This window comes from Thunnus albacares, chromosome 7 (assembly GCF_914725855.1).
Source record: "Thunnus albacares chromosome 7, fThuAlb1.1, whole genome shotgun sequence".
NCBI classification, from domain to species: Eukaryota; Metazoa; Chordata; class Actinopteri; order Scombriformes; family Scombridae; genus Thunnus; species Thunnus albacares.
The window spans coordinates 14,364,718-14,379,387 of record NC_058112.1 but is presented as its reverse complement, the minus strand read 5'-3'; the positions used below and the strand labels follow the sequence as shown (position 1 = coordinate 14,379,387).

General features: G+C 38.8%; 2 protein-coding genes across 4 annotated transcripts in view; one reads left to right on the top strand and one right to left on the bottom strand.

Moving 5' to 3' along the window:
* itpr2 (inositol 1,4,5-trisphosphate receptor, type 2) overlaps nucleotides 1-2,505 on the top strand; it is a 57,884-nt gene extending 55,379 nt beyond the window's left edge. For all 3 annotated transcript variants that reach the window (XM_044356242.1, XM_044356241.1, XM_044356243.1), the window contains one exon: nucleotides 1,072-2,505. In XM_044356242.1, coding sequence (XP_044212177.1) covers nucleotides 1,072-1,152 — 81 coding nt within the window. In that variant the 3' untranslated portion in view covers nucleotides 1,153-2,505. The remainder of the gene's footprint in view (nucleotides 1-1,071) is intronic.
* Nucleotides 2,506-5,407: 2,902 nt separating this feature from the next.
* Nucleotides 5,408-14,096, bottom strand: sspn (sarcospan (Kras oncogene-associated gene)). The gene is made up of 3 exons (XM_044356333.1): nucleotides 13,638-14,096; nucleotides 11,778-11,864; nucleotides 5,408-10,041 (listed from the first exon to the last, which is right to left on the bottom strand). The coding sequence occupies exons 1-3, from the start codon at nucleotides 13,860-13,862 to the stop codon at nucleotides 9,682-9,684; spliced, it is 672 nt and encodes a 223-aa protein (XP_044212268.1). The 5' UTR covers nucleotides 13,863-14,096; the 3' UTR covers nucleotides 5,408-9,681.
* Nucleotides 14,097-14,670: the final 574 nt, after the last annotated feature.

Sequence of the window (14,670 nt, the reverse complement as noted above, 5' to 3'; positions counted from 1 at the left end):
AGGTGTACATGGGGCTGTACTGACTCATTTGTAGTCATGGGGTTAGTCAGGATTTCACTCCCCCTTTATGATGAACAGAACTTTTGGCAAAGACATCAAGAAGTGAGTGTGTTTGCACAGAACTAGGTGAGGCCACAGCTCTGCAGTCACAAGGGGAGGCCTGCAGGTCTCTCAGTGTTTCTGACTGGGAGGAAGATTCTCCTGCAGCTCCTCCCTTGTTACAACCTGAACTGACTTCGGCTCTTGACACATCACAGCTAAGATTGTGTGCATGGTGTGTGTGCGCGGGCGCTCTGATGTGTTTTTGTGGGTTTCAGGATTCTGCACAGTTTACAGTTTCCTGTAATCTGCATGTACACTTCATGGTTTACAGAGCCAGTGGCCTTCACATATGACGTCAGTGCTGAAACCATATCAAATCTGATGGTTGTGAGAAATCAGGCGCTTCTGATTCATGAAATCCCCCCCCCCCACACACACACTTATACAACATCCAACATGCAGGTCACACTTCTGCACAATAACACGCCCACACGTGATGGTGTCCTCTAAAGTTTCCAGGGGACATTTTGGTTTCCAGTCATAACAGCGGTGCTGAACAAAGCAATTTGCATACAACTATGGAGAGGATTTATCTCTTTTATAACGTCTCAGTCAAATGTTGAAACGGAAATTTAAAATTAATACTAAGCCGTCACAGAATAATTGTTTGCAGAGTTTGAAATGAGTAATTCAAAAAGTCTGGTTGTGCCATTCAGTATTTTTAACGTGCATCAGCTAATCCAGATTCATTTCTTAAAGTAATGAGCCGAAGATTCATTTTGTTTCGTCTAAATAAATTTACTTGCTCTTTGAGTAGAAATTTACAAAGTCATTTTACCTACACTCCAAGTTCAAATACATAAATGTTCCCCTCTGGAATGCAGTAATTATGTGTGAACATAGTGGGAACATTTTGTTTTGCATAATAAAGTGCCCACTAGAACAGTAATAGCAGTAATACACGTTTGCATATCATGTGTTTGCTAGATGTAAAGCTTGGTGTTTTTTTTCTCTCTGTCTCCTCCACAGATGACAGAGCAGAGGAAGAACAAGCAGAGGCTTGGATTCTTGGGTCCTCCTCAGCCAAACCATCACATCCCAGCTCACTGAAGGGCTCAAGGCTCAAACAGGACACAATGACCAGCCTCTCAGCTGCAGGCTCGCAGTATAAACCAGATAGAAATGCAGACACACATAAACTCCAACCTTGAGAACAATATATGTACTTAGATGTACACCTACAATTACTAATGTCAAATTGCAAGAGGCCAGCAACTGCTGACACATCATTTTTGACATAGTGCCTTTTTTATGACACAAACATTGCCTTATGGGATACAAACTGTATCTTATGTGCTCATTCAGTCATTAGGAGCACACATTACAGGCTGTCTGTACACACTCTGGTATGCAGAGGGACTCGTCTCTGTGAATGATTGGCTAGGCATGGCACACATCTGCCAGTGTAGTGTTAGTGTGCCAGACCGAGGTCGAGGGAAATGTTAAGGTAAGGTTAATGGTTAAGTGCTGTCAAGTCTGTGGACGGCCTTCTCTTTACCGTCATTTCTCGACTGGCTCATTGCTGATGTGTCAGTGAGCGGACAAAACCGCCCGCACAGAGATCAGTGATTGGCTGTGAACTGAGAAGTAAGGGGAGTTTGTGGTTTTTTCTTTGATTGGTCTCCAGGGGAAGAGTGTGTCCACTAACATCAAGTATTCTCCCCTTAACCTTTTAGATTTCTATTTGAATTGCTAAAAAAATGTGCTCTTCATAACTGGAATATTATTTTAGCATTTTGGAAAAGGAATCATGCTGCCTCACTCATTAAGTTTTATCAACAGTACATTGCAATAGCTGAAAGTGCACTTTTAAAAAAAAAAAAAAAAAAAAAAAGGGAAAAAAGTTAGGCCTGTAACCTGGAGACATTAGTTAGTTTTGGGTATCATTTTTGCATGCTTTTTATTCTGTTTAGAAATGCATTCACTGCACCATTTCAGTTGCCTTCTTACAGATTTCTACAGAGTATATAAGTAACAGAAATGTGAATAGAAATAATGATTACATGTGCAGAACTTACTTGAAAATTCTTTTATGTCTAAATCTAATATTGGTACATAATGTAGTACTGACTGGAGATGGTATGCTTACAGTTCTTTGTTACAATATGAACATCCTCATTTCCATAGAGATGTCAGTTAATAAGGTAATATTTACTGTATTTGCTCTTATCTTCATCTTCTACTGTTTCTTAAACTGTTTTTTTGTGTAAATCATTCTCACTAGTCTCTCTTGGACTGCAATGGATACGTCTGAACTTGTGTTTTTAAATTTGCACATACTAATGGCAAATTATGAGTGCATGCACCTGATGGAAACTGTATTTTGACACTTTTTGTTTAAACAAAGTGTATAGAAAAATGTCTTTTATGTGGTCAGATGTTATAATAAATTTGTAACGAGTGGCTTTGGAGTGGTTTTTAGTCTACAGCTTGTTTCAGTCGCTTGTTGTTGTTGTTGGGGATGACTGAGTACTCCCTCGCACTCACCCTGACCCCCTACCCAACCACCCACCCACACAGAGTGTTAACTCACACTCGGACTTGTCCATGAAGGGAGCAAAGGACCCAGAAAAAGTCAGGATCATATTTCGGCTCATGCAGCACGGTTAGTCATCTAATATTAAAAGCAGAGTTCACAGATACATTGTGCATGCTGTCACTGCACTGCTTTTGTTTAGCTCATCTTGATATTTCATTGCAGCTAATTAATACTGCAGCTGATATGATGCACAGAGAATCTGGACCAGACGCTGGAATTTAACCTTTGTTCTCACATCAGCTCACCTCATGAGAGTTTAATACTCTTTAAAATTGAATGAAGTAATTAAAATACAGATTAGACTAGCAGATGTCAAATGTAATCATCTGAAGTTACTGTATTGAGTACTTCTGTCTGTTCAAAAGGTAGTTTTTTCCTTTTCCAAGCCATATTTTTATTTGTGAAATAATGAAATTCCTTTGCAGGTATAAAACATTGGTTATATTGAGGACTGTCATCCGCATATCCATCCACATTGTTGGTAATTTAGCACTACTGGAAATGGATTATTCAAAGCTGTGGCTGGTTGATTATCTGCATGTTTATGCTTGTGTAACATATTTGAGATGATAAACAAATCACAAAAGGCCTCAACTGGTCTTTTATCCCGTCCTGTCATTTACCCTCTACAGAGAAGCCCATCCTTCTTGGCTCCAGTCCGCTGTTTACGCTGGCAGGCCTGCATTTGCTCCTGCTGCCTGTGACAGCCATTAAAATTAGCTCACGCAGTGCCATAATGGTGAGCAGCTGTCACTGCGTAGACAAGAAGGCTAAAGTGCAGCATTACTGGAATGTATTGGACTCAGAGATGGAGGGGAGGGTAGATGATAATACCAGGACCATCATTACTGTCTGGCAAAGTCTTCTTGCCATCGTGTGATACCAAACAAACATCTACTGCTCTGATCTGTATCAAGATTTATGTTTTGACCAGGGAGAGAAAGCATTTAACTTTGGCGTCTAGTTACCAAAGAACTTTTTAAATAACTTGGAAAAATCAGCTTAGGATAATACACAAGAGGGTCTATCACATTACATCCTCTCAGAACACACTGAACCTTTTTAACGCACGTGAGCAGTGTATCGTTTACTTTATGCACACTACCTGGATCACAGTCATTTTTGAATCTCTTTGCAAGCCACAGTTTAAAGTCACGTGCTTAGCTGGTGTGTATTTAATAGTGAGAGTGAGAAAACACCCAGAGAAAGTCAATAAATACAAGGCAACATCCCAAACTCTGTGGCTGGAAGCAGCAGTTTGTCCAGTGGGAGTGAACCAGACGTTTTGACTTTTAAATAGACTGTTTCAGACCAAACTGACATCTCTCAATGATAAATCTAAACTATAAATTCAAATTAAACTAAATATTTGAATAGATATCAACAATATATACTCCAGATAGACATTATTAGCTGCACAATTAAAATATTGGATCAGAGTTCAGCCTGTTGTTTTCAAGTTTCTGTGAAAGTTGTTGTGATTTGTGTCAATACACATATTGATCTTCTTTCTTCTGTCTCCTCTAAAGACTCACAGCAGTGTCAGTGGCCACCAGAATCAGATATCATTCAGTGTTTTTGCCCTGAAAGATCAATTGACCACACAGACAGTTGTTACTGAGCAGCGAGGAGCAGGGCGGAAGGTCCCTCCTTGCTGTCATTTTTTATAAATAAACATGCCCCCATGATGACTGGCATGTGACTTCCTGTGTCTGGCTGCGAAATTGAGCCTTTGTAGTCACATGATGCATCGACACCATAACACAAAACACATGGAAAAACACTTGCCTGCCATCCATCACACGTAGCTGCAGTACATACGCTGTGATATTATATGTGAAATGCATCATTAAACAGAATTCATAAATCACCTCCACAATATTTCAGCTCTTTGAACCCACATTTAGTATCTGCTCAAAACAACATAACTGGAGATGTTGACATTGCTGTAAAACATGACACTTGTTATTGATTTCGACACTAATTTTGCAAACTGTTCTTCGACAGAGCTCCATCATCACTCAAAAAAAACAAACTGTGATGACGTTTCAGATATTTGAAAAAGTTAAATAATAATGTGATTTAGGACATTTTCAGAAATGTATTAGCACGAAAGGTGATCCCAGAGGGAACTGATCAGTTAATGGCTGTGAGCAATCACAGTTAACAGTGTAAATTAACAGTAATGATCACAGTAAATCACAACCAGGCTCTTTATTTATTTATTTATTTATTTATTTATTTATTAAAAAACAGTATGGTAAACATATAGAAAGAACATAACAGATAAAGCCAGGGGATCAGAACACTGACAGAACTCATAAATCAGCTCAAATCTTAAAAAAGATGGTTTATTATTGGAAAACTTAGATTTATGAATATGTGATTTTGCACAAAATAAAATCAAATTGATGATATAGTATTAATTTACTTTAGTAAAAGTGACAGAGACTATTTCTCTTTGAAATAAAGCACATATATCCCTGTTATTATTGCTCTTTTTAGAGGAGAAACAGATCCGACCAAAACTAGTAACAACAGGATCCAATCAGTTCAGATGCTGCTGTGTTTCTAAGAAGCATTACGACACCAGAAGGGATTCATCAAAAACTAAAACATCTTCCCTTGATGTTATAGGAATACCATTCTTGAATATAACATTAATGCACCACTAGAATTAAGGAGCTGATTAACCAGATAAATTCCATGGACAAACCGGTTTTCCAAGAATAATGATTTTATGTTTATATAATGTGTCTCTATTGTTCCAGATGTGGTATCTCTGGGGGGGGGGGGGGGGGGGGGGATATTATGTTTATAAATTAAATACCAGGAAAGGAGCATTTGTTTGTTAGAATTTGAGAATTTTTATGGGGCTTCAAGTTTTGAGAACAAATAACTGGGAATAAAATTCCAAATTGAAATCAGGTTTCTAAGAAACTGTTTAATCCAATGTATCTTGAAAATATTGTTAAGGGTGGAGAAAGTTCAGAAGAAAGAAAGTTCAGGACACCATGTTCATGGGAGTTCATTAAGACTGATTTTCTAACATTATGTATTCTGTTTCTCCACACAAAATTATAAAGCATGTAATCACTGGCCACAGAGGTCTGTTTGTTCACATCTAGAGATAAGGCTGCATAAGTAAGTCGGGACATGCCCTCTGTCTTTGTCAGCAAAATTCTTCTTCTAAGAGATAAAGCTCTTTGAAGGCATGAATGTATTTTTTTTCTGCACCTTTCCTATGATGGGGTTGAAATTCAAAGAGCATCCAGTGTCTTTGTTTTTGTTAATAACAATTCCAAAGTAAGTGACTGAATCTTTCACAGGAAATGTTAGAAATAGAGGGAACAGCTCACACTTACTGATTTTTAAACAGAGCCCAGAGGCACAAGAAAATGTCTTAATTGTATCAATGGTGACTGAAACCTGTGAAGCATCCTTTAAAAATAAAGTGGTATCATCAGCCAGCTGACTAATAATGATCTTATTTTCAACTATTGTGATACCTTTCAAGGGGCTGAGCTTAATGAAGTCAGACAGTAGTTGAGCACAAATCAGGAACAAGCATGGCAATACAGGACGGCCTTGTGTGACTCCACAATTTAAGTCAAATCTAGGAGAGATGCTGGCATACATTTTAAATGGACAATTTGCATTCTTACACATGATCTTGATAGCTGTGCAAAAGTAAGAATTAAAACCAAAGATCTCCAAGGCCTGAAATATAAAGTTGTGTTTGACTGTGTCAAATGCCTTGCAGAGATTTAGAAACAAAATAAAATCATAGTCAGCATAGTCAATAAGGTCTAGCATAAGCCTGATGTCATTAGATATATGTCTATGTCTCATAAAACCAATCTGGGTTTCATCAGTAATGGTCCAAAACAGCTTTTATTCTTTTGGCAAAAATCGGAGATAGGATTTTGTGATCAGTATTAAGAAGGCATATTGGCCGCCATTTGTCAATCCAAAGTGGATCTTTCCTAGGCTTAAAAGTCCTTGAGATTAAGTGAGAGGAAGAGTTTGATTTTGCGTTCTATAAACACACCATGGAGGAAGAAGGCTAGTTGATCTGCAAAAGCAATGTAAAATATTAAGCCGTCAACCCCTGGAGATTTATTGAGTTTTAGGTGATGAATTGCAATCAGGACTTCACCTGAAGTTACTGGGCTATCACAAAAATCTTTGCGGTCATTCTTAATTGACTTTGTTTCGGTGAGATATCCTAAAAAATGGTTAGCTGCTACCTCATTATACTGTGACTCATACATTTTTTTTAGAAAATGTGGGACAGTAATTAACTATCTTATGGGGATCATCAGTAATAACTCCACTGACATTGAGTTTTTGAATAGAATTGGCTTCCTAATGGGAAGAAATAGGCAGTTTTGCTCCTCTTCCTCCAACTATTTTCTCCTTGACCTCACAAAAGCTTTCTCCACTTTCATTCTGTATATTTCATTCAATTAATTTTGTTGTAAAATTAAATCCTGTGTGTCATTTTCTGATAGATTTTCAGACATAATTTGAGTGAGAGCAGTTATTCTAGTAATTACCTTTGTTTCTTCAATTTTCTTAGATTTAGACAAAAAGGACTCTCTTAAATATTTTCTCATCTCAAATTTTAAAAATGCCCAATTTCTGAAAAAGCAATTAAAGCTTTGTTCCGGAAACAATGTTTTGACCTTATTCATCACTAAATCATGTTTTAAAACAGAATTATTATGTTGAGCCTCTAAATATATGATTAGTGTTCGATCTAAAAGAGACTTGGAGTGACACAGCTCTGTGGCCTGTTAGTGGAGTCATTATTATATTAACAGTAATGTTATTCCCATCTAAACAATCAGAAACTAACCAATAATCTATGCATGACATAGAAGTGCATGCTTTATTATTCAATGTATAAAGTTAAACATTAGATATGTTTTATCCATATATCTACCAAATGGGACTTTTACATGAATGCCATCAGATTAGAAGCTGAAGAATTGTTTGCACTTGGAGGCCACTTATCTAAAGAACCATCTAAAGCAATTTTGAAGTCACCAAACACAAATAGTACATTTGGGTACTTGGATAACCATCACAACCATGTTCAAACAGACACAACGTTGCCTTCCTGATGTCACAGATTAGTCATACATTTGGATTCAGGCTTTACTTTGAGAACTGTTGTTGATATGAATGACAGATTCTGGTACAATGTGCGTTTTACCATAAATTTTGATGGAAATGCTGGACGCATGTTTAGGTACAGTTTATTGCGTTTGAGCATGTCTTGGAGGATGCAAAGATAGAGATGCTCTCTTTGTGCTCAGCTTTCAATCTTTACTACGACTAATAATGCAATTAGTTGCAGAAGCAAATCCATTCATTTGAATATGACTGACATTCTGGGTCTGATTTGGCTGCTTCTCTGTATATGTATGGTGACAAAACAAGAAAAAGAAAACTGCACATGACTGACACAAAGATGTGTATTTGTAACCACAAACAATATGACAGTCATGAAAGAGGAAATGCACTTATTTGCATCTCTATCCAGATGAAACGCTCAGTTTCTAATCAAGACGTGTACGACTTCTGTGAAAAATAAGTCATATTTATAATCCCCCAGTCAGTCAACCTTTTTTCCATCATTGACAAAGTAGATGTAACACTGCACACTTGTTACATCCTCCCTCTGGGTACATGTGCCACTTAATTTGCAACGGAAATTACCTAACATTCACCATTCTCTGCTCAGCATGTTTACTGTAGGTGACTGCTGTGAAGAGTAAGAATAAAATTAAACTTAAACTCTTTATAAGGTTGGGCAAGTCAAGCTTGTTTTTAAAATGCAAACCAAAAATAAATGTGGTTGTTTTGTGGCTTTCCTCCATCCTGCAAACAGACTGAGATGATTTGAATGCCACAGTCCAGCTGCCTGTCTGAGTCCCCCTTTCCTCACCCCAGCCCGTTCTCCCTCCCTTTTGTGGCGGCAGTAGTTTGACTCCTACAGGCTGTTTGAGTCATGCTGGCTAGTGGCCTGGCATCCACCTTCGCAAGCCACAGCCCAGCTCTGAGCCCCAGTCTGGATCCAGACTTATGTCTGCCTGGGTTGTGTGTCTGCTGTCAGGATCAGTTTTTGGTGCATGTAACTGGACTTTTTGAAGTATTACAGGGTTTAATATACTTTACTCTTGTTTTCCATCAAGGACTTTACACAAAATATTCACAAATCTGCATAAGATTTAAGAGTAGCAAATGACACAAAGCAGGTTATTCATGGAAATAATTCACCCGATTGCTTTTTTAAATGTTTGTTTGTATAACAGCAGACAGCTGCAAAGAATATATAGTTAAAAACTTCAAAATAATGTGATTTCCTGGTTGTAAAACAATAAACTAATAAAGTGTGTGCTATTTTTTCATGTAATTCAGATTAAAGGGGATCTTGCACTGACATTGGCTTCTGTAGCCTCAGTATGTGATCTTTTTTACTGTGAGAAAAGCAGTTTTCCAAAACATAAAGCAGTACCATTTAACATTTGCAAGCTGTAATTTGACAACACAGTGATTCAGTGTGCCTCCTAAAGCATCACTGCAGCAAAAGATCATGATTATTAAATCTCAGTAACTCAAACTAAAGGGGATTTTGCGAGACCAAATAGAGTTTTGGAGTTTATGTTGTTTTCAATATTATGCTTATAAATTGTCTTGTGTTACAATTGTATATAAGCTGCATAGGAGCAAATGTTAAGATTGTTTGAACATTGTGAAACATTAATATGTGGTAATGTTTTTCAAAAACAGATCAGTTGTTTTTTCCTCTTCATCTATTTATATTATGGATTTTCATAACAGTGGCAACTGGAAGTATAAAGTTACATAATATACAAAATTCGTACAAAAAGCCATTATAATACAACCACCACAAAAAAACAAATATGAACCGACATAAAAGAAAACACACATAGGCGCACACCAAAAAGGCAAATGTCCCTGTCCTTAACAGTGTCATTTCTTCATCCTGACCTGCCATGGTCATGACATTAAACCTTCTGCCACTGCTGGAAGGAGGGAGATCCAATCTGCAGACCAGCGAAGAAGACTTGGTAGCGGTCTTTCCATAGGATGAAGGCACCGACGGCACAGACGAGTGCTTGTACCAGGTTCAGCACAATCTGGAGCAGGAAGTAGAGTGTGAGCGTCCCATTGATCACCTCACAGTCACTGACTCCCTCGTAGGTGAAGGTGCGAGCTATTGGGTCCTCTGGCTCCAGCTTGCACTCGCAGTCTTCTCCCACCTGCTCACAGGTGAAGCTATTGGCTTGTGAGTAGTGGTGTCCAGCAAACGCCATAACCAGCACTGAAATGACCAGGCCAATTGCACACAGGACAAAGTACAGGAGCTGTGGAGGGCAGAGAAGTGTGAGGTCGTGCACTTTCACCTTTCAAGGAAAGCTTTTTTTTCCTATCTTCCACTCAGTGTGTTTTGTACTCTAGAAATCTGGCTCCTGCTGTAGTCTGTTGTCTCATGATTAACCCAGAGAGCCAAAACTGTAGCTTAGAAACAGACATGCTGGCTCTGTGCCTATAGCAAGTTCATTTCAAAGAGATTACCCACAATACTACAGGCCAAGGTCTGACCCTCAGAGTAGGAGCCCAGCTCTTAACACAGAGCAGACGCCGCACATGTAAGACTGCCCTGCAGCTACAGCCGCAGCGCTTCCCACCTTAAGTCCTGTGCGAGTGTGTTGTGTCTAAAAATACAGCTGTAAAATGTGACAGAGGCTCTGTGTTGTTTATGCAATTGCACAATCTCAATAACGCTAAACCTTCATCTTAATCCATCGCTTATATAACAGGAGCCCTCATTCACTGGTGTGTTCGCTCGCAGTTACATGCTGCTTATGGAATTATGCAAGTGATGAGCACTGCTTGATTTGAAATGGCATTTATGTTAATTTTGGAACAGCTGTGAAATCTGGAGTGTGGTTGGTGACAGGGAGGTGTATGTACAGCAAGTACATCAACAAGTGCTTCCGTGGACATCATGTGCCCGATTTAGCAGGTAGAAACTGAGAGGAGTCAACATTCAATTGTTGTTTACAGTCCATGTGGTATCCTGGAATACCTTTTAGTGTGAGAATGTAAACTCACACTTGAGAAAGTGAGCGTCTGGACATAAAATATACAGATTTGAAAGGGTTATCAGAGAGCCAAGACCCTCTTCTGACAACATAGCAACACTTCACTTGAGAAATGTCTCCAGCTACAGCACATTCTCTACTCACTCGACTTGTTACTCGCCTTATGCCAAGGGCAACTGAAATAAATAAATGAGCTGTCTGTAAAGCCAGAAATTCTTAAGCGAAAAGTGAATATGGTTAAGCCAGACGTTTACTGAGCTCTTTGAATAAATGATATTAATAAATGAAGGCACATTTGTTTTGAGGGCCAAATAAAGAGACACAGAGTGCTAACTGCAGCTGTTCTGGCACACACAATATTAATTGTTTTAAAAGATGTTCACTGCAATTGTGCTTCTTTGACAAACTCTAAATACTTAGACTATCTAATATCTGCTTTATAAACTTTGTATATTTAGATGTATTGAGATAATTCCTGTTTTTGGTGATTCACAGAGTCTGGTGGTAAAACTATACAGTACAAATACACTTGAAATTGGCTTTTTTTATCTCGCCTTTCTTCAAATACCATTTTGCAAATTAGCCGCACCTCTTCATGCAAAATATTAGCAAAGTGTATTGAAACACTCTCTTAACATCATATGTGCATATTTGAAAACTGGTATGCACACATGAGAAAAAAAAGGGTGCTGCTTCAATGATCTGCTTCTCAGTAGCAAACAATGGTGGACTGATTTTAATTGCCTTGAAATTCCAACTGCATATATTGTCTGGCTAATTAAGCTAAACGATAGAGTCATATTAATGAATGCGCTCATCCACTCAGAGGAATCCCTGCAGAGCTCTTTTTGCTGCAGTTCCCTAAGAACAAATGGGATTGTTATTCGTGTTATTAGTTTATTAGAGAGCCTGATTTGGGTCCGTACATGGCATGACAGACTGTCAATCACAAATAACTTCTATAAAACATCATATCAGGGTGCGTATAGACTCACCTTAACAAAGAATTGCATAGATGACCTCTCATCAGGGAGGTAGTGGAGAAAGTACAGGACAAAGCCAACGATGGCGACCAAACACAGCTGCAACAATACACAGAAAAATGATTGGCATAGTTTGGTAAGATTCACTCATATTGGACTATTTCTCAATAGAATATTTGTTTTGTGGGCTTTCATTACCACAAAGAATGTACTCAACTCATGCATTCCTGACTTGATGCATCCATGATATTATTTCAATAGACTGTATTATGTTTATATTATACAGTATGAGATATATAGTATGTTTGCTGTGCTATTGAGAATCTTGGTCTAGAAAATCTTTGTGTCCAGTTTTTCAGGGGTGTCTGTTAATATTGCATGATTCAGCAGTAAGCCGTCATCTGATTACATTACTCTCTCTCTCTCTCTCTCTCTCTCTCTCTCTCTCTCTCTCACACACACACACACACACACACACACACACACACACACACAGACACACTCACACTCTATCTCCTCAGTGCAATTGGAGTCTTGTGACTAACGTGCAGCATCTTATTTAAATGTTTTTCCCAGGTTCTTAAGCATTCAGGATTTTCTGGAAAGTTCTTGATGACCTCAGTGTTTTTCACTCGGCTGAATCTCGTGAGGATCTAACTCGGGATGTTGGTGTCCAGGGATGTTTTTGAGAGCAGATGGCATCTGTGATAGATAGGACCCAAACAGGAACAACATGTTTTTTTTTTCCTCACTCCAAAACGTGACTTTGAATTTGATTCTGAACTATGATGATAAATACAATTCATCTTTTTGTTTCTTTTCATTTTGTCACAAAACAGACAAACATGTATCTTAATTTTCTTTGGATGAACAGATTAAAATGTTAACATAATCAAACTGGTTTCTAAAAAAAAAGTGCTTTTCACATGTAATGTAATCTGACAACTGTCGACACACTTACATTTCACTTGCTTTCATCACATTTGAAATTCAGTTGGCATTTAAACTGTTATTTCTTACTCTTTAAATTAAATTACAACTGCTTTCATTTCTTACACTTCATCTCACACTTCAACTACTTTCACTGCTTACGTGTCAACAGACTTCAGTTGTTTTCTTGGAGAGACATTTCAGCTTGTTTCACCTCTTACTCTTCAACTCTTAATTTAACTTCTTTGAGTGCTTACGTGCAAACCAACAACTCAACTTCCTACAATTCCACGTGCTTTCAGTGGTTAGAGTTCAACTGATTTGGACTGCTTTCACCTCCAACACTTCAAGTGACACATCAGCTCCTTTTAGTGCTCGAACCTTAACTGACCTCATGTTACTCAGCTACTTTAAGTGCATGAAGTTAAACTGCAAACATTATCTCACATGGAAAAGACACATTTTCTTTAATTTCTTGTGATTTAGCCTTTACTCAACTGTTATTTTAATGTCAGTTTTGAAATTACACGTGTAATTAAAATATACACCTATCCTTCAAAATGAAACTTTTAATGAGGTAGCTGCATGTATGGTGTATTTACATGAGTGTGTCTTGATAAGGCGGATGGTGGGATGACAGATGATGAGGTGTGAGCAAGCATGCACGTCACGGTTGTAAACAAGAGCAAGTTGCTTAGATGCTACTTAGGCGTTCAAAGGTCAAGTTGGAGTACAGCATGGCTTGTCTCATTCGCCCAGATGTTCAGGATTTAGTGGACATACAACCAAACCAGCAGACGGTGCAAACAGGCTTCATGTGTTGCAGTTAGGCAGTTACACACTGAGGGATATAGCTGAGGGTCATGCATAAGTATCAGAAATGGGAGACTGAAGTTCCATGCAAATATGAGAATGATGTTAGAGCGTAAGGATGGAGCTTACAATGATCCCAGCCCAGTGTGGCGTCTCCCTGGCCAGGAGCGAGGGGCTGATGGCCATCATAAGGAAGGCCACGGCTGTGACAGCCACCCCCAACAGCAGCTGGAGCGTGGCGACGAGCAAAGGGAAGCGAAAGAATCTGCACTTATGGCCGTCCGTTGGCGCTGGGCTTTCATCTCTCTTCTTCTTGCCCTCCATGTCTGAGGAACCTTTCTGCCCCTGCCTCATTTTTCCTCTTGTCTTCAAACTCTTTCCCCTCTCTGTACTCACGACTTTTACTGTACTGTTTTGGGTGGCTGAGCCTGCCTGCCTGCCGTCTGCCTCTCTCCCCCTCTTTTCCCCTCCCTGCTGAGGCCTCCTCTCACCATAAAACCCAACTCGGCAGCTATTTGGAAACAGAGAAGGCTCTGAACTAATATGGAAAACATTTGGACTGGATTCCTTAAGCAGCTCCAGTGCCACATATAGAGCAGGCAGCATACTGTGGAGGAAAAGGAAGAGGAGGGAAGGGGGGCAGGAAGACACAAAGGGGGATTTCAACAGACGACTGCGAGATGATTTCACTTGTAGTCACATTTAAGAGAAGAAAGGGAAAGTACAGAGGCAGAGCAGCAGGTATGAGTTAATGAAAAGCCAGCGCAGAAGAGGTCACACTTCATTTGAGAGCGGGAGTGATTGGATCGTTCTTTGTCAGCACTGTTACACAAGAGAGCCATATGCTGCCAGCCAGAAAATGTCACATGACTTACAGGAAGAAGTAATGTGATCATAAGGCATGTGAGAGCATTACAGGGGCTCAGATTTTAATGTTTTTGAACACTTTAATGTTCATAAGAAGGGAACAGGTGTCACTGACAATCAGCTTAAGTTTATGGAGTCATTTATACAACTTTTGTAATTTGTAATAACACATATTTTTGTGGAAAGCGCTTACTTGCATTATGACTACTAAAAACAGTATAGTCTCCAAAAACAATTAATTACTTTTTGGGAAATGTGATCTTATTAAAAAATTATATTAATTGTTTTAGGAGAT

Bases quoted from the DNA above. Each gene is read 5' to 3' on its own strand.
- sspn (XM_044356333.1), bottom strand. From the start codon at position 13,862: ATGAGGCAGGGGCAGAAAGGTTCCTCAGACATGGAGGGCAAGAAGAAG. The intron at 11,865-13,637 runs GTAAGCTCCATC...GTATTGTTGCAG, and splicing joins CACACTGGGCTGGGATCATT to CTGTGTTTGGTCGCCATCGT. The intron at 10,042-11,777 runs GTGAGTCTATAC...TGCCCTCCACAG, and splicing joins CTATGCAATTCTTTGTTAAG to CTCCTGTACTTTGTCCTGTG.